Source organism: Chelonia mydas, chromosome 22, assembly GCF_015237465.2.
Source record: "Chelonia mydas isolate rCheMyd1 chromosome 22, rCheMyd1.pri.v2, whole genome shotgun sequence".
Taxonomy (NCBI): Eukaryota; Metazoa; Chordata; order Testudines; family Cheloniidae; genus Chelonia; species Chelonia mydas.
Window position 1 is genome coordinate 7,143,681 of NC_051262.2, and position 18,888 is coordinate 7,162,568.

The 18,888-nt window shown below is 48.3% G+C and overlaps 1 protein-coding gene across 1 annotated transcript in view; it reads left to right on the forward strand.

The window, feature by feature from the left end:
• The window catches only part of ADAMTS15 (ADAM metallopeptidase with thrombospondin type 1 motif 15), a 31,575-nt gene extending 24,769 nt beyond the window's left edge, over positions 1–6,806 (forward strand). Inside the window, exons 7-8 of the mRNA XM_037882444.2 lie at positions 153–328; positions 1,628–6,806. Coding sequence (XP_037738372.1) covers positions 153–328; positions 1,628–2,408 — 957 coding nt within the window. The 3' untranslated portion in view covers positions 2,409–6,806. The remainder of the gene's footprint in view (positions 1–152; positions 329–1,627) is intronic.
• Positions 6,807–18,888: the final 12,082 nt, after the last annotated feature.

Below are 18,888 nucleotides of genomic sequence, written 5' to 3' on the forward strand. Positions count from 1 at the left end.
GTGGCACATGGGGCTATGATAGTCCCAGATGGGCACCCAAAAGTTCTTTCTTGGAATGCCGGTGGAACACGCGCAGGTGGGGCAAATATCTTCGCCTGAGCACAAAGTGACTTGATTGCTCTGCTTTCCCTCTGCCTGCGGGTCAACTTCAGGTTGTGGACGGCACTCCCTGCGCGCCCGACTCCACCTCGGTCTGCGTCCAGGGCAAATGCATCAAAGCGGGATGTGACGGCAAGTTGGGCTCCAAGAAGAAGTTTGACAAGTGCAGCGTGTGTGGAGGAGACAACAAGAGCTGCAAGAAGGTCTCGGGCTTGTTCACCAAACCCATGTGAGTGCCAGAGGATCCTGCTGCTTTCCCAGTGTGCCCCATAAAATGGGCTCATGGAAGGGAGGGACCAATGGCAGTGTTTCCAGGGATGGGAGAGCTGCCTTTAGCTTCCTTGGTCGGACCTGAATTTTTGGAGCACAAGGCTCCAAGTTCTAGGCTACTCTCAGGGGTTTCAATCTGGTCTCTTGCACTGGGGGAGAACTGTCTACAGTGGAACCTCGCTAGATCAGTGGCTCCGCACCAGGGGTGCGTGTATCCCTGGGGGTACGCAGAGGTCTTCCAGGGGTACATCAATGTATCTAGATATGTGCCTAGTTTTACAACAAGCTACATAAAAAGCACTAGCAAAAATCAATACAAACTAAAATGTCATACAATGACTTGTTTATACTGCTCTATATACTATACCCAGAAATATAAGTATTTATATTCCAATAGATTTTTTATTTTTATATGGTAACAATGAGAAAGGAAGCAATTTTTCAGTAAGAGGGTGCTGTGACACTTTTGTATGATTTTGTAAGCAAGTAGTTTTTAAGTGAGATTAAACCTGGGGTTATGCAAGACAAATCAGACTCTTGAAAGGGGTACCGTCATCTGGAAAGGTTGAGAGCCACTGTACTAGATGACTCAGGGGCTGATCCTGGACCAGAGACCCTTTCAGCTGTAGGTTTCTGAATCAGACCCAGCCCAGGTTGGGAGTGAGTGGATGGTTTTACTGTGGCTTTCTAGTGGACTGTGTAAAATGAATGATCGCCCTCAGCCTAGTACCTAGTGGTCAGGTGTCTACATCAGAAAGACCCAGCACCATAATTGCCTTCCTTGGTAGCCGTCTCAGCAGGGGAACCAAGGAAACCCATGGAGACTGAACTCCTCTCTCATCACTAAAGGTGATCCCTTCAGGGTTGAGGCCCACTGGGGAACAGGGAAGCCTACCCTGATGCTGTCTGTCCAGCACCTCTTGTGTGGATTTGTCAGGGCCAGGGAAGTCTCAGGAACAGAGCTATAGAGCAGCTGTGGGGCTGCAGAGTACTGACAGGGCTGGAATGGGATACTGTGCGTCAGAACTGAGGCATACTGGCAGAGCTGTGGGGTCCCTCTATTAGTCTAGCAGAGGGGGGTTCAGGCAAGGGGAAGGGCCCCGGCAGAGCTGGGAGGGAGAAGTTTGGGAAGCACCGGCCCTAGAGAGGATGAGTCTCACCTCTAAGAGCAACAGCTTATAAATGAAAGGCCCATGCCCAGTGGTGTTGGTGATGCTGACACCACCTCCCGGGTGGCTTGTCTGCTGTTCTCTTACAGGCACGGCTACAACTTTGTGGTGATCATCCCAGCAGGAGCCTCCAGCATTGACATCAGGCAGCGGGGCTACAAGGGCCTCATCAGCGACGACAACTACCTAGCTCTGAAGAACGGCCAAGGCAAGTATCTGCTGAACGGGCACTTCATCGTCTCGGCTGTGGAGAGGGACCTGATGGTGAAGGGCAGCGTGCTGCGGTACAGTGGGACGGGCACGGCAGTGGAAAGCCTCCAGGCCTTCAAGCCCATCCAGGAGCCGCTGACCGTGGAGGTGCTGTCAGTGGGGAAGATGACCCCACCACGCGTGCGCTACTCCTTCTACCTGCCTAAGGAGAGCAAAGACGACAAGTCCTCTTACCGGAAAGATGGGAAAAGCCCGCCCGTGCTTAACAACAACGTCCTGAGCGTGTCCAACCGCTTGGATCCGGGCAGGCCGAATTACAAACGCGTGTCCTACAAGTGGGCGGCTGGTGGTTGGGAGGCCTGTTCCGTCTCCTGCGGCAACGGGCTGCAGAAGCGCTCCGTGCACTGTCGCGACTCCTACGGCCAACTGGCCTCCGCGTGCGACGCCGCCCAGCAGCCCGTCGATGTCAGGATATGTGGCGACCCCTGCCCCACGTGGGAGGTGAGCCCCTGGTCCCCCTGCTCCAAAACCTGCGGCCGGGGCTTCAAGAGGCGCCTGCTGAAATGCACGGCACGGGCCGGCCAGCTCTTGCCTCGGGATCGCTGCAACCTCAGGAAGAAGCCTCAGGAGCTGGATTTCTGCACCCTGAGGCCGTGCTGACCCTGTGGGTGCTGCTTCCAAAGAAGGCCTGGTGTCTCTCTGGCTGGAGATTAATGGCTGAAGGCTGAACAGCAGCTGGGGGGAGGGAGAGGGGGAGCTGTCTGAGGTGAGGGGTCTGTTACATAGGGCATATCAGCAGACAAAAGGACTTGTACGCAGGGCGAGAGCGTGCCCACGTGAGAGGGGTGTTATAGAACAGGTTGCTCAGAGATGAAGTAAAATAAACATCTACCTCGAAGCTGCCAAACTGTCCAGGCTCCCTCCCCATCCAGAGGATGCTATGGGCGTGGTAGGAACAGGATCGGTCTCTGGGGACTGCTCTCCGGGATCGAACAAAACATCAAGGACAACAAGAGTGTGTTTCTGTATCGCCATGGCCAGCCTCCCTCAAGGCTTCAAAGGGTCACGCCCCAACCCCTGAAACACTAGTGCTAGATGGGACCAAAAGGAATTACCATTGCAAGGATGACAAACTATACTGCTTAACGACCGGTGCAATAAAGTGCTGGGGTCTATTACGAACCGATGCCTTCAGGGCTTGCTAGCAATGACTCCGCAGCCGATGTGTTGCTGCTCTCCAGACCTGTGCAGCAGCGTTGTCATGCAGGGCTGTACGCCGGCCACTGATCGGCGGCTTTTGCTTTTCATGTGTATGGACCGAACAACGTAGATTCTTATGGTGCTTAATATCCATATTTTTATTCTCCTTCCTCGTGGTTTACGCAAACCCTGCGGACCTGGGGTAATTTTGTCATTTCCATTGGATCCTCTCAGAAGACTATGCCTCTTTATATGGTGCTTTGAGAAGGGTGTGTGAAGGGGCAGTGTACCCCTAATACAGCGTGGGTATGTATTTTAAAGAAACCTCTTTTGGCCAGATACCATTTTACACTTAGGTCCCTTTTTGCTGTGCAAATAGTGTAAAGGTGCCTTAAAACGAGCATAAATTGCATTCCCGTGACCCCTTTACGCGGCTGAAGCTTAAAGGGATCTCGGTGTACGTGAAAATATGGCCGCAATTCTAGGAGGTACTGCACAATCGTGCCCCACCACAGTGCTTCCTGTTGGAAGAATGAGACACGCTGCCAAGAGCATTGTATGCGTGACTGCCATGGGTGGCAAATACTGAGTCTTTTCTCAAAATGGTGCTCCGTGTATGTCACTAACTGTCACTCCGTGCCCAGTACTCGCACTATCCTCCACTCTCTTCTCCTAACGTCTTTGTTCAGGGTTATTTCTTAGGGCTTGTCTACACTATCGCGCGGGGTCGATCATGAATAGCGTAGCTGAAGTCGACGTACTTAGATCGACTTACCACGGTATCTTAACTGCGGTAAGTCAACAGCTGACGCTCTCCAGTCAACTCCGCTGGCACTCTTGGTTCTGGTGGAGTATGGGAGTTGACGGGAGTCGATTTATCATGTCTATACTAGACGCGATAAATCGACCCCCGCTGGATTGATCGCTGCCCACCAATCTGGCGGGTAGTGTAGACAAGCCCTCAAAAACACAGAGCTCTTCGGTGCTGAAATATAAAAGAAACGGGGACTAACTCTCCTTCCAGCAGATGTTTGTATGGGCCTTTCTGGCCTTCAGATATATGCCACGTACCCTGCTTAAGCCCATCCCTATGTTTATGGGTGTGTCTATCCTGCAATTGAGGCGCGTGATTACATCTTGTGCAGACATACTTGAGCTAGCTTTAATCTAGCGAGCTCAGGTCCCTGAGCAGAGACGTTGTAGTCATGCATGCTTCAGCCCAGGCTAGCCTCAGAGGGGCCCAGGAAGGTTTGGACAACCTTTGCTGAAGTACAAGCCAGCAGTTTCATTTCTCCAGGACCCAGATTAGATAGATTGAAGGTACCTTGGGTAGGTCAACTCAAACTATAATCACACCCTGCGATTGCAGTGTAGACAGACCCTAAGTCTGCAAGTGTTCCCGCTGGCATCAAGGGGAGAACTCACAGGCTTAAAGTGAGGCATACGCTTGCTGAATTGGGGCCCCCGTGGCCCAATTTCCCCACCTGTTCAATGGGGATCATGATACTTGCTCATTTTTTGCAAAGCTCTTTGAGATCTTAGCATGGAAGATACCAGAGCAGGGGAAAGTATTTTTTATTATTGGCCCTTGGCTGGGTTGCAACTCAGGCACTGAACCGAAGACCAACTGCCTTCCACTGCCAGAGAACGGCAGCTAGCTGTAGACCCCCCCCCCCCCACTCTAAAGTACATGAGCAACTCATATGCAGATGTTGCTTGGCAATGGGCTAATTGTCCATTCCTGCCCTTCTATGGGGCTCCTCGTGGCTCCATCATAGCCTGTCTTACCCACATGCTCCCTTCCAGCCAGCCCACTGGATATACTTTGATAGGACACTCTTCCAGAGTGAGCTTGCCTTCAGGAGCCCACCTCTCAAGTGTGGGCCCATAACAGAACAGCTCAAACAAGAGATTTGGATGCCTGTCTTACACACAAAGTGCTGCACTGCGCATCTGCATCTGTTGGATGTTCTGTCCAAGCTTTGCCCATGGATCATTCTCCAGCCCCAAAGCCCTATATTATCAAGAGGATTCCCTCTGATGTTGTGAGGCCAGCAACAGTAGTTCAGGAATGTCTTCTGGGGCAGCTTCTCCACCCTACGGGGAAGATGATTCTTCCTTGTCCCACTGAAGCAAGTAGGAATTTTGGCATAGACTTGCATGGGACGGGACTGGGCCCATAGATCTCTGGGCTTCAGAATAACCCCAACTGGAAATTCAACAGAATTCTGATTTTTGATTACAAAGGGCATTAACCACACCTAATGCTGGATTTCAGATCAAGGAACTATAGCACTGGGATTATAGATGGTTCTTCGATGGCAAAACCCCTTTCTGATGGATAGATTTAGGGCTTCTGGGCTGGATCCTCCTCTGGTGTAAATCAGTATAGCTCTGTTGCCTTAATTACGCCATTGACTTTGATAGAGCTACACCAACTCTCTCTCCCCACCATCCTTCACAGATGCTGTGCAGAATGGGTGATGGGGTTTGTTGTTACCTAACTCCAGCTGTGGGTCAGCACTGCACCTCATCCTCTTTAAAGGCCACAGTTAACAGAATCAAGCCATGCCCAGTCTCCAGGACAAATCAGCTCCTGCGTGTTCACTTCACTTTTCTTCCCAGTGGTGAGTGATCAATGTGCATTGATAAGATAGAGTCAATGCTCAGCATTCCCATAATCTCTCATGATATAACATTGGTATCAGCATAGGGGAGAGAGAACTTGGACTGGTTGGTTACTGGTTACAGAAGAGAAACAATATGTTTTAGTGAGAGAGGATCAGGAGAAAGGAAACTAAATCCCATTGGGCAAGCAGTTATCAGGGTAGTCAAAGAGTTCTGCACTAGCCCAGTGCTTCTCAAGCTATGTGATGTGGGGGGGACCGGCAATTTTTTTTCCCCAATGTGCGCGCAGACCAGCAGCCGATGGCTGTTGGACCGGCACCGGTCCGCGGACCACCACTTTGAGTAGCGCTGCACTAGGCCATACTGGACCAGGCCCTAGATTATACAGTGTCTGTATGTAACACTTCTACATTACCTCTTTCCCTGTCTCAGAGTCCACTCCCTCCACATCCTTAGGAATATACATGACATTTATTGGTGGGGTTTCTGTGTCTAGCACAGCTGAACCCCCTACCGCTTCCAGTTGTGCGGCTGGTCCTGAGGGGCTGCCCTTTGTGTCTTTCCATTGAAAGAATTGGTTCCCAACACCATCAAGAATTGTCAGTCGTGGGGGGCAGGGGTGGGGGGTTGGGTTTGTTTTGTTTTTTTGTGGTTCTTTTGCAAAATGTATGGCAGAAGGACAGAAATGCCTATTGTACTGGCTGCTTTGTGTATACCATGTATACTGTACATCAGTCTTTGCTGTTTGTGCATTGATAGCAAACCTGAAATAAAGTGGTATTTAAAAGTTTCATCTGATTCTTTGGGGGTATGGGTCCGTGCATTCTGCCTACTTGGGAGCAGAAACTGGCCATACTCTCAGCCTAACCCTACTAGGGTTAGACTTTTATTCCATACGGGTGTAGTCTTCACACATGTTAACTGGTCAAGGTACACCCTAAAGAGCCTAAAGTTTATGGTAAGGAGCTAGCATGTATCAAACAACAAGCTTGGCTTACCTACATGGAGGCTGGCAGAATGAAATTTGTTTTTAAATATAATTTCAGATATACTGATGTTTAAAATAAAAAATTAAAAAAAAAAGGTTAAAACAATCAATTTATGTGTTCACAGTTGTGTGAGGGGCGGGTCAGACAATCTGACAGTAGAGATTCAAGAAGTTAGCGCTTTATAACTGTTAAAACAGAGTTTACAGTGGAGCACCTCTGAGGCCAGGCTGATGTGATGGACATTCGTATCCCCCGGGACCTGCCAAAAGGATGTGGAAAAGGTTGTCAAGTGACGGACTGGCTCAATGTGCCAGAACCCCTTGACGCCACAGAACAGTGAAAAACTTTGGCTCTGGATAGAAGAACTTTCAACACTGGCAATGTGGAGTGACTTGTTTCAGTGCTCTGTTCCGTGGTTTTGAGTCAAATGCAGCTCCTCAGCTGACCTGATGGTTCTCTTACCCCTACAGGCCGGGGATCCATTCTGTGCTAGTTTCAACAAACGTATCAATGTCTTTTCTTGTCAGGCTTGCCAGTTCCTCCTTCAGCGACTCCACCAGGGCTAATGGAACTCTGTATCTTGCTAGCCTTATGGGCTGCACATGAGGTTTCCCCCCCAACTTCAGTTTGCCCTCTAGGTGTCCATCTCTGGAAGTAGGTCCTTATATTCTGTTACAATGTTGGACAGGACCCAGAGTGACTGTTCTCCCTCTTCTTTCACATGGAGGATATTTTGGTATTGCTCTGTGATTAAATCTATGGCTTTTGCTGCCCTGCTGCCCAGCAGCAGGTGGTACTTTTGTGGGCGAACATATTTGCTAAGTGATAATATCTCTTATCGACATCCTGCATTTTGTTAATTGGCCTAACAATGGTTTTATTGTACATCACTAGCACTTGGTCACATTTCTCCACTCGAACATTGCTGCTTATCACTGTTGCTAGGATTACATTGCAGCTGGCTCCACAATCTAGCTGGAATAAACTTTGTCGTTGATCCAAATATGGCAGTTGAATGGCTAGCAGCCTCCTCCTGCAGCGCATTGAGAGTCTTTGGATGTGCTAAAATCATATTGCAGACATCATTCTCTCCTTCCTCCATCGCTGCATGTACCGTTGCATTTTTCTTCCTGGGGGCAGCTGTAGCACTGGGACATAAAATGGTTCCTGTTCCCCACACTTCTTGCACCACTGCCCATAACCCAGGCACTTAACTTCTGCCATTTGTGCTGCTCTCCCTAGTATATACACGGATGTCTGCAATCTCAGTCGGTCTGCCTCCATCCTGCTTCTTTTAGCGAGAGCCTGCGTTCTCGTTCTGCTGTCACTGTTTTGATCCTGTCTCTGGACGGTTCAGACGCCTGCAAATAACAAGGGTATTTCTCTAGGGTTAGAGCCGTTTCTCTCCACAATCCCTCTTGTAAGCTTGAGTCACGTCACCCGCATGCCCCGCCGTCAAGGAATCTTCATGTCTTCAGAATTACATGTGGGTGCCAGAGCTCTCAGTTCTGTAAATGTTAGTATCCATTCCCTCTTCTGTTTTTGGTTTCCAGTAAAAAAACAAAAACACTACTCTTTCAACAGTCTCTCTGCCTAGGGTCATAGTACTCAAACACACTTATTAGCGGTTCATGTTTTGGGCATTATTTCTGGCAACAGTGTCTCTCTCACTTCTTCTCCTTTTCCCCAGTGAGAAAGCTTTTTTTTAAATTGTATCTTCATTTTCTCATCTTTCGCCCCATGGTCAGCTTCCTATAAAGACTCAGTTCTTGCTTCCATGCTTGTGCAAGGTTTTTGGGAGAGAAATTTAGCATTGCCTGTGGTCTCCATCCCTCCATGCTGCCTGTTTGCTCTGTTTCTGGATGATGCTTTGTTGGTCTCATTCTTGCTCACTGAGTCTCACTAGACTGACCGTTTCCACTCTGTTTCATGCACTGTGTGCTGGGTAATGGCATGAGATTACTTCAACTAACCATTAAAATAACTATTTACAGGGATGCTGCAACTGCAGCTAACATTCCAACCATGTGCATGCAGACTGACTTCATGGTGCCTCCTCCAAACGTATTCCTCCTGCAACCTGTGCTCCTTCTCTGATGTTCCATGCAGGTTGCTATAAGCCGCATCTTCATCAGGCCCACTCAGCGCTTATGTTACACCAATTACTCCTTCTCAACTTAGACTCACACAGAGTTACCTATTCATTTACACTGGTGTAATTCCCATGGACTGCAGTAAGTTAGCTGTGAATCTGGCCCACTGAATGTAACTGAATCGAATCTGGAGGAATTCCCATGCTTTGGGGCTAGAAGATGGTTGCTTTTATTGCTGAAAAGGAAGGTGTACATTAGAATAGCCTGCACAATACTTTAACTGACCCTTGTTTACACCTCCTTGAGGCTCCTCTGGACCATCTTATTGACCAATGCTTGAGGGAGTCTAGGTATACAGAGGTCTGAAGGAGTCATACTCAAAGGGACGCGAAGTTATACCACTTTGCACATCACCTGTGAGTTCTTCTTGAATGCTACTCCACATTCACAGGGGTGCCAGGGAGAGCAGTTTGGCTCATTAACAATGTTGCTAGGTGCTTAGAAAACATTAGATATGCCTTCCGTTGCTTGCTCGCGGAACGATTCCCAGCACACCCTTGATGAGTCAGTTCCTGCTCCTTAAGTCATATCAACACCAACATGAGATAAGCCCCAATTCCTTCCCTGTAGCAGGACAGGTCTGCACAGAGACAACGACTGTCACATCCAGCTCTCAGCAAGGACAGTTTGTCCTTTAATTTTATCCCAAACAAAGGAAACGACAGCTTGATTGTCATATTGCAGTTGCTTGGCAAATTTTGAGGGCACCCCAAAAACTTTGGGGGTGAACATCTTTTGCACAAGACATTGCTACCACTCCCGCATCTAAATTATCTATAGAAAAGTGATTGATAGTTTGTTCCTCTTTCCACAAAAGAAGAAAAAAAAATTCTGTTCAACTAGATACAATATTGCAAGGGATTCAGTTACAAACAGCTTTATCAAGATCACATGGCCAGATCCTCAGCTAGCGCACATGGGCTGCGATCCAGTGATTGGAATGGAGCTATGCTCATTTACACCACCTGAGGAGCTAGCTGGAACGTGTACATGGCATAAATGTCTCCTGCTGCTGGAGAAGTTGGGAATAAGGGAGACGGAGATATTGATCCTGTCCCGTTACGATTGCTGGATTTCTAAGATACCAGCAAACCAAATGTGTAATAATCGAGTCTGGTAGATGCTGGTGGGGTAGTGTGGGCGTCTCTCACTGTGTCAACCTTGCTTTAGAGTGAAATTCAGAGGACCCGCACAATTTAAATCCCACTTTTGCACAAGAGCTACGTGCCACTTAAGTCTCACTTAAGCACAATGAGCTTTGTGCTAACCCTCTGCACGGGGTGAACTTTACTCTTATTCCATACCTCTTCCTCTGAGTGCCCATGTGAGGAGAGGTGGGGAACTGAGTTCAAGTTAACCCCTTGTTCACTGGGGACTAGATAGCACCACTGCATCTCATCAAATGCCCCTGGGGCGGGGGGCGGGAGGAATCTATGTGGATGCAAAGAAACCATCTCCAGGCGAAAGACTAAAGGAAACAACCACCACTATTTGAAACCCCAGCTCAAAGTAAAGTGATTAGAGTCTATGTTTAGTCAACTCCAAGTTTGTTTGCTCAGTGCCTTGTCTAGGAATATTGCCTAGGGAAAGCTGCACAATTGCTTAATGTATCTGAGAAATATACTATTAAAGGGCATGACATAAATGACGTACGTGATATGGAACAGCCATATCAAACAAACTGTTCAGGAACAGGACATTGGCGAAGAACAAACAACATTAAAAAAACAGAGAGCCAAACTAGTGGCAGAGGAAAGAAGTTCTTACGGACAGGCAAAATCTCAACCAAGTGCTTTATCTCAACCCCAAAATACAGAGTTTGAAAAAGAAGTACGTAACATTCCAACAAAGGGTTAGAAAATCAGTTTTGTGATAGGGGTGATCCATCAATGTCCATTAGCCATGATGGTCAGGGAGGCAGCCACATGCTCTGGTGTCCCTAAACCTCTGACTGCTAGAAGCTGGGACTGGACAATGGGATGGATCACTCAATAATTGCCATGTTCTGTTCATTCCCTCTGAAGCACCTGACACTGGCCACTGTTGGAAGACAGGATATTGAGCGAGACGGATCATTGCTCTGTCCCGGTATGGCCATTCTTATGAGATGTGTTAAGACCAATATGGTCAGGTAGCCACCTAAATCCATATTTATGCCTATGGATTTGGGTGTCTAGCTGTAGGCACCCAAATTAGAACTTTTCCCCCAAAAGGATCACTTCTGTAAGGTCCTGAATGCTGAAGGCCAGAACTGCAGCAGTTGTGATTCACAGAGCTCATTTGACTACAGTGGAGTTCTGGTGATGGATACCAGCTGAGGATCTGCCCCTGAGAACTAAAATTATTGAGAGTTCAGAATGCTCAGCACACTTTGCAGGATTCAGCCTTATGGCTTTCTGACTTTCTTCAGATCTGTTATCCCAGTGAGAAAAATCCCATATGACCACACTGAATTTGACAGTTACTCCAGATTTACACTGGAGTACCTGCACTAATGTAAATCTGTAGATTTACCTGTGGTCAGACTGGGTTTAAGGGACATCAGCTTCTGGGTTTCTGACACGGAGCTGTTTTCTTTCCTATTCGTAGGGTCTCCCTAACAATGTGGTTCAGTCTGTTTTTGTCTGCAGCTGGGAGATACTATCACCAGGTCCCCAGGAGACAAGTAATGATACACCTTGGCCATATTGGTCAGATAAACCCATTTTTAACCACAGCCGGTCCTTACGTCCCTCCTCTCAATATGTCTACCCCTCCAAAATAGCTCCCAGCATCTAGGAGAAAGGGAGCAGGAGGTCACTTCAACTCAGCGTCCTCTACCCACCATCACCTCAGCCTTTGGCTGGGTTAACTATAATCACGCAGGAGCTGTCCCCAGGCAAGCCTTGCTCCAGTGAGGCAGCTGATGTATATATCCACACCATTTAGAAAAGAGCAGCTTAAAATAGTTGGGAGTACTCTGCACAGCAGTGAAACTCGATGCTGGGTTGTTGTTGCACCTCTCTCAAAGGATGGCTTCTCTTTAAGGGGAAGCAAGGTTCAGGAAGAGATATGGAATCTCTCCCACTTCCCAATGGACATGGGCCAGCATGAGATGGACAGTCTGTTGAAATGGAGTTGCCACATCACCCTACAGAGGGAGGAGAGCTAATTGCTCCAATAAAGGAGGACTGTTTATTACTGTTGGTCTGATGGTAGCTCCTCAAGGGCCCAACTGAGATCATGGTTCTAGGCGCTGCACAGACACAGAGCAAGGGACAGGCCCTGTGCTGCTGACAAACAACCTAATGGGTTGGAGGGGAAGCAGAAGCACAGAGAGGTGAAGTGACTTGCACAAGGTCAGACAACAGATCTTGGGGCTGAGCTAGGGATCCAGATCTCCTGAGTCCCAGCTCAGTGCTTGATCCACTGGCTCCAGTCGTGCTGACTTCCCCTTGCAGAGAGTTACGGCAAACCCAGTGCATTCTGGACAGAGTCCCCAGTCAGCTAATGACGTTAGGCTATAGCAAGGGGACAAGCCTGTCCAAACAGAGCCAAGTTGCTCCAGCCACTCGCTGGGGGGAACCCCTCCGGTTTGTCATGGCAATTTGGCAGTAACTGCTATATGACAGTCACAGGGATGGAGCGAAGCTTGGAAAGCCCATGGTGTTCATGGGCGATATTCAATTTGAGGGAAAATGATGGTTCTTAAGAACTGTTTTAATACCAAGAACCATAAGACAAAGGAAAAGGTATTTGTTCAGAGTGTCTGACTCAGCTGTCTGCAGTTCTGCGGTTTCCCTCAGCCGTGCCCAGTGCTCTGGGTCTCCTGATGGCCCCGTGGACTGGGAGAGGCTATTCCAGGAAGGCTTCACATTTTAGGGATGGGTCAGCTTGTAACTGCAAGGCCATTTCCTCTGAGTGGGCAGTTTCCAAGCTCTCTGCTGGCCACCCTGGGTGACGAAGTGCCCCAGGCATTAGTCACTGACCTGACAGCACTGGGCCTCGTGATCTCCTCTGCACTCAGGCCGAGAGCACTGTTTATAGAGTGCAGAGGAACGTTCGCTCTGAGAGGAGAGGGAATTAATTCAAGTTACAAGGGGGTAGCCTTGCCTCGCTGCATGGCAGGGCGAGGCTGGGGCAGTGCTCAGAGGGGGAAGCTGCAGTAAAACCCCAGCGTCCAGCGGCAGGTAGCATTGGGGGCACTTTCCCTTGCGGGCTGCTCCTGAACCAATGCCTCAGGGCCGTGCCGGGCCACTGGAGGTGCCTCTTTTCACGGGCATCAGAAATCTGGGCTTCAACTACTTGACGAACATGCAAAAAGCTCCCAAAGAACGACAGCCTAGCGGTGAAAGCACTGGAGCGGGATTCACGAGACCTGGATTCAGTTCCTGACTCTGGCCCAGATTTCCAGGACAGGTGAATTGTGGGCAGTGACACTCCCCTACCTCACAGGGGTGTTGAGAGAATGATTGATTCATGTCTAGGAGGTGCTTAGGTAGTACAGTGAATGGAACCATAAAACTATGGTATTGAGTTGACCCTCAGTTACCATAGTATCTGAACACCACTCAATCTTTAGCGTATTTCCCCTCACAACATCTCTGTGACGCACAGAAATGCTATTATCTCCATTTCACAGATGGGAAACTGAGTCACAGAGAGGCTATGTGATTTGCCCCAGGTCACACAGGAAGCTTGTGACAGCCGGGACATAAGTGGAGCAATAGACAAGAACAGAGATCTAGGCCTGGCCCAGTTCAGTTGGGGTAATTACTACATTTTACCTGGCCTAAATCTCCGTCCCTGTTACAGCTGCATGCAGTATTGTTCTTCGCTACTTGTGTGGCGCTGCTAAGCAGCTCTGTGTAGCAGCCTAGAGCAGGCTGGAATAAGTGACTCCTATCTAACTAGCAATCACGGTTACTAACCTTTCAGGATGAAAGGAGTTGTACAAATATAATCTTCTTATCAAAAAGGAACTGTCGAACCTCTTATTCCTTACCAAGGTCACCTTGTGGCTTTGTTCACTGTTCAGACTGGGAACTGGCTATAAGGCACTTATAAATGTTTCCCTGCTGCCCACATTTAAATGAATGTTTCTGGGTTTTAATTCCCCTTCGTTCTGTTAGCACCTCTACCCGTGCCAGCAGCAGGGCCAAGATGTGCCAACAGCAGGTTGCTTTCAAACACTTGCCATTAATAAAAGCACAATAGCACCTTATAAATCACATTGGGCCATGTTTTGCTTTTAGAGGGAAGTCATTTAATAAAAGGCCCATTCACTTTGATGGAGCCACCAAACAGGAATTATTGCTGTACTAATATAATCCCCTTCCCCTCGCCCCCCTCCTCCCCCACTCCCACCTTCTTTCTCTGAACTTTATGAAGGTGTTTGGTGCTGTGCTGAATGCATGGTTTTAGGGACATCCCAATGGTCTCCTGGAGATGGACTCGCAGGAGTCCCTCTGAGAACGCCAGCCCAGGAATTCCCTGAAACTCTCCCAGCTGTCAGGGATCATTTACAAAGTCTGTACTAGTGGCAGACAGGGAGAGGGACTAGTACAACCGAGGGGTGAGGGAAGAGTCAGGTAGAAGGAGGTGTAGATATCCCTGGTGTCAGACAGCCGGAGGTGTAGGTAAGTGGTGTTAGGTAGAGGGGAGAGGACTTAATAGAAGTAGCCATAGCATCAAGCAGACAGAGGACTTCTGCTGTCTGTTGAACATTATAGGAGAATCATGATGCATGCTTTTCCCCAGCTGCATTTATCCCAGAGCATTCTGGAGGAGTGCACCTCCTCTTCTACCCTCAGAATGGCTCTGAATTTGCCCTGATGTAATATGCTCCCCTTCGGCCCAGGGCGGTCCCTTCGATGCATTCGTTTGTGGTCGTCAGCACTAAACACTGGGAATCTAGTAGTGACTAGAGCTGTTCAGAATGTTTCAAACAATTTTCCTCCCATGGCTTTGGTCTTCTCCCAGGGAAATTGCAGGGGGGTAGTTGTGGGCAATTTCTCCACTTACACTAGGGCATGATGGCAGGGCTCCATCCTCACTCCTTTTGCACAGGCACATAAGGCCGTTAGGTTCTGGTGCCTTTGACCTAACTGGTAGCCAGCCCAGGTCAGCAGTCAAGGAAAGGTCAGCTCTGTGAAGGGAGCTCCCAGGGGGTCTGCATTGCAAAGCTATTGTCTCTAAATACCGACCCCCAGCATGGCTGTGGAAACTGACCTTTCCTATCCAGAGTGTAGTATTGTTGTGTACTATGTGGATAAGCAGATCTTTAGGCTTTTGGGCCATCAGTGTAATGCAAATCATGAGCAATAAGCTTTGCTAAGTGATTTAATACGCCGTGCGGTTGGTGCCCGGGAGGAAGTCAGATGTTGCTTTCTGTGCAAATCAACTAATTTTTTGCTCCCAATTCATTCCTTATGTATCTCCGTTTAAGTCAATGGAAGGAAGATGGCTTGATCTGTGCATACGAAATGCTTTTCAGAATTAGATTCTGATCCTGGGTCTGGGACTGAATGGGATTTTTGCTTGTTTTCCTTCATTCTAAACGGAAATAAAAGGAATTGAGGGTGGGGAAGAGAAGAGTATTAAATGTATTTTGAGGGAGAGAATCATAGAATATCAGGGTTGGAAGGGACCTCAGAAGGTCATCTAGTCCAACCCCCTGCTCGAAGCAGGACCAAGTCCCAGTTAAATCATCAAGGAGAAACCTTCCTAAGCAATGTTAAAAGGCCTCCTGGTGTTTCTTTTTGGTCAGAGGATTTAGTTCTGATTGAGATGTGGCTTCAGATCAACTCGTTGAGCCTGGGTTCCTGTTTTGTTTTGGTTTTTTTTTGGCCAAGAGACAAAAACAAAACAGACGTAGATTGAATTAATGGGCCTAATTCATAACATGTGGAGTGAAATGCTGCTCCCGAGTGCAACCAAGCTGCGCAGGACGACTTGGGGCTCTTAGCGAGTCATGCCTAGCATCAGAGACATAAAATACAGGCCGTCATGTGGGGTCGGCAAAGCCAAAACAAAAATGGCAGCCTGCACCGGAGGATGATACCAAGTGACGTGGTCAACTCCTTTCCCGCTCGGATGATTGAAGACAGCTGATTCGCTTGATGCCCCTTAGTTTATTCTGCTTTGGTCACTGTTTATTGCAGGACTCCTGCCAGCTGACAACTGAATTAGCGTGCTGGCTCCATCTTTTTTTAAATTGTAATCACTTTTGCAGACAAAGCAGCTGAAATTAAGTCTCCAGCACTTCAGAAGGTAAAGAGTGAGGAGCAAATTGGGGACAATTTTTTCCACTTAGTAAGGGTGATGTGTCTTTAAGGGAGGTGGAACTCTCTTGCTCCACCCAGTGGGAGGAGCTAGGTCCTGGGCACCCCAGCTGGCGCGAAAGGGGCAGTTTTATGATATCTGTTGAGTGGGCAAGAGGTGCGAGTCATTGGAGGACACTGGGTACATGCAGCCTCAAACTTTGAGCAGGTTTGAGGAAGCTCATGGCACAGTTGGGGCCTGCATGATTGAAGCCAGGCTAAAAACCTTGTAGGGGATGGACTGGCGAGGAGGCTGGTGGCAGACCTTTCTGGGGGTCCACAAAGATTCAACGGATCAGCATCAAATTTAGTCCCAATCCACTTACAATGCAGAGTGGATGGGATGCTCAATAAACCAACCAACAACATCTGGAACAGAATCCCTGCCTGACACCTGCTTCTGTTGTTTTAAGCTGCTATTAGTCCTTTAGAGCAGAAGAGCGAGAGTTCGTTCAACTCCAGATTGGAATGGCACAGCAATTAGCAGACAGGACCTACCTAGCTCGGACATAGCACTTGCATCCATAGCTCTTAAAGCGCTTTACAAAAGCGGCAGGCGTCATAAGCCCCATTTTAAAAACGGAGGCATGGAAAAGTGGTGGGGCTGCCTCAGGTCACCCAGCAGGTCAGAGGAAGAACCAATCCAGCATACTACGCACTGAGCCACACTACCTCCCATAGGCCAAAAGGGTGAAGGATGGACGATGATCAATAGGAAAGCGCCTTCTACTCACAGGTGGCGAAATCCTGAAGTCCCTCCTCTGTCAAGTCTCCCATGGATGTCCAAGGGAACTTTGCAGTGGCAGAGTTGTGGCCACGGTGATTAGTTCTCAGCTTGAGCTTGTCAGAGCAGGGACCAGTGAAGCACCAGGAAGAAGGGAGAATTGCCCCCATCCTGAGAGAAGGCACGAATTAAGTGTCTCTTTCCTCCAATGTTGTCACATGGAAATGCCCCAGTGTGTCCCAACAGAGTTCAGATACTGACAAGTTACCTTGCACGCAGTTTGCTTTTCAGTAGAGCTGACCTCACACTGCAAAAGCAAGATCTGAATCAGAATTTCAGACTCCCAAAGCCCACAGTAGATCAAATCTGGGAACTTGTCTCAAGTCCCTCTCCAACTTGTGTGTGTGACTGGGGCACTTGAACGGTTTCCTTTGGCTGACTGCAGGCTTTGCTAACTGTCATAGCCTTCTTGCCACAACGTGCGCTCTCCAGAGGCACCTCTGCCCAAGATTTGAGTCTAGCCAAGAGAGGCTCTCCATGCAGGAGAGTCTTTTTTTGGCCCCAAGCCAGTTTTGACTATCTGACGCTGATAATGGCCCCGGACACGTGCCTGCAGGAAGTCTGGACCAGTGCCAGATAAGCATCAGATCTATATCAAGAAAGGACGGACCTAATGGCATGTTTTACATTACTAGGAGGTGGGTGGGGAATAGCTTTAAAAGCCTCTAAGTGCCGCTGATCTGCAAAAGTGAGAAAGTAGGGGAAATACTGATCAGTTATGGGGTGATGCCCACTGAGCTTCCTAAAGAATCAGACTCCCTAGCCAGGAAGCTGATGTTAGAGCTGCCCAATTATGCAACATGAAGATCATCAGATTTGTCCAGCAATTCTAACCTGGAGAATGGGCCTAAACAGATTGGTGGCAAATATGCTTTCAGCTCCTTGCTGATAGTGTCGACTGTACCAGTGCTGTATGCTGGCAAGCACTGGAGCTCCATGCTGAGGTCTCCATCACAGACTTTGCCTTTATGAAAAAGGCTTAATCCTCAAAGAAATGGCACCAGAAGGAGGAAGATTATACTCCTCTTCTGAGATCCATGTCAGCATCTCTAATGAAGGGTGGAAAATGAGTTGAGTAAATCAGGCAGCTGTTAAAGATTATAACCTTTAACTAAGTAAATCCTTTAGAAATTGCAGCCACGGAGTGATCAGGGAGCACTTTCCATCCGAGTACCACAAAAGACACTGCTTTTGGATTTGGCGTAATTCACATCAGGTGCAGCCAGGACACCAGCCGAGCCTGATGAAATCGTGGAGGGTAATTTAATTTAACGGGATTATTTTTACATCTTTTTCTTGTAAACGAATTTAGCGCTGGTGAAAGGTGCCAGCCCAACATCCCTGGAAACTGAAGGTCTCTCGTTTTCTACATGATAAGAATATCAGTATAACAATAACAACTAACAATTATATGGGCAATTCTATGCTACAGAGCTACTGCTCTTTTCTGTCCCTTGAAGGATGGATACTGGCTAGTGATTGCGGAGATTAGCAAGAAGCATTTTCCCCCCTTTTGGGACAGGGTAACTAAAGTCCCCAGTTGCACTTTTTCCCACGTGGGTGTCCAGGGGATTAAGACCCATAAAATCTAAATTCTAATCCCAGCTCTGCCACAGATCTGCTATTTGATCTTGGGCAAATCCTTTGATCTCTCTCTGCCTTGGTTTATTTTTCTCTAAAGCAGAGATAAAACTTCTCCCTCCACGGGCTGTTGTAAGGATAAACTCCATTTATGACTGTGGGGTGCTCAGAACTGTGGCCATGAGGACCATATCAGCATGTCAAGTGCGATTTTCTGCATGTAGATAGAGATCTCCTGAGCTCCAGTTCTCCAATTTTTATGTCACACTTACACATGCCAAGTCTCTGCATGCACGCTGAGCAGGATTGTCTCCACATGTAACTGTAGCAATGGAGAACAGCTGCAGGGGTGGTGAGAAATACACGGACACGACGCCCAGAGACTTTTAACACACTGGAGTCCAAACGGACTCATCAAATGAGATGGCCAAAGCCAGCCTTCCACCATTGCAGACTGTCAGCTGCTCTCTGCCTGCCTGCCACCATGGCTCAACAGGGAGGGAC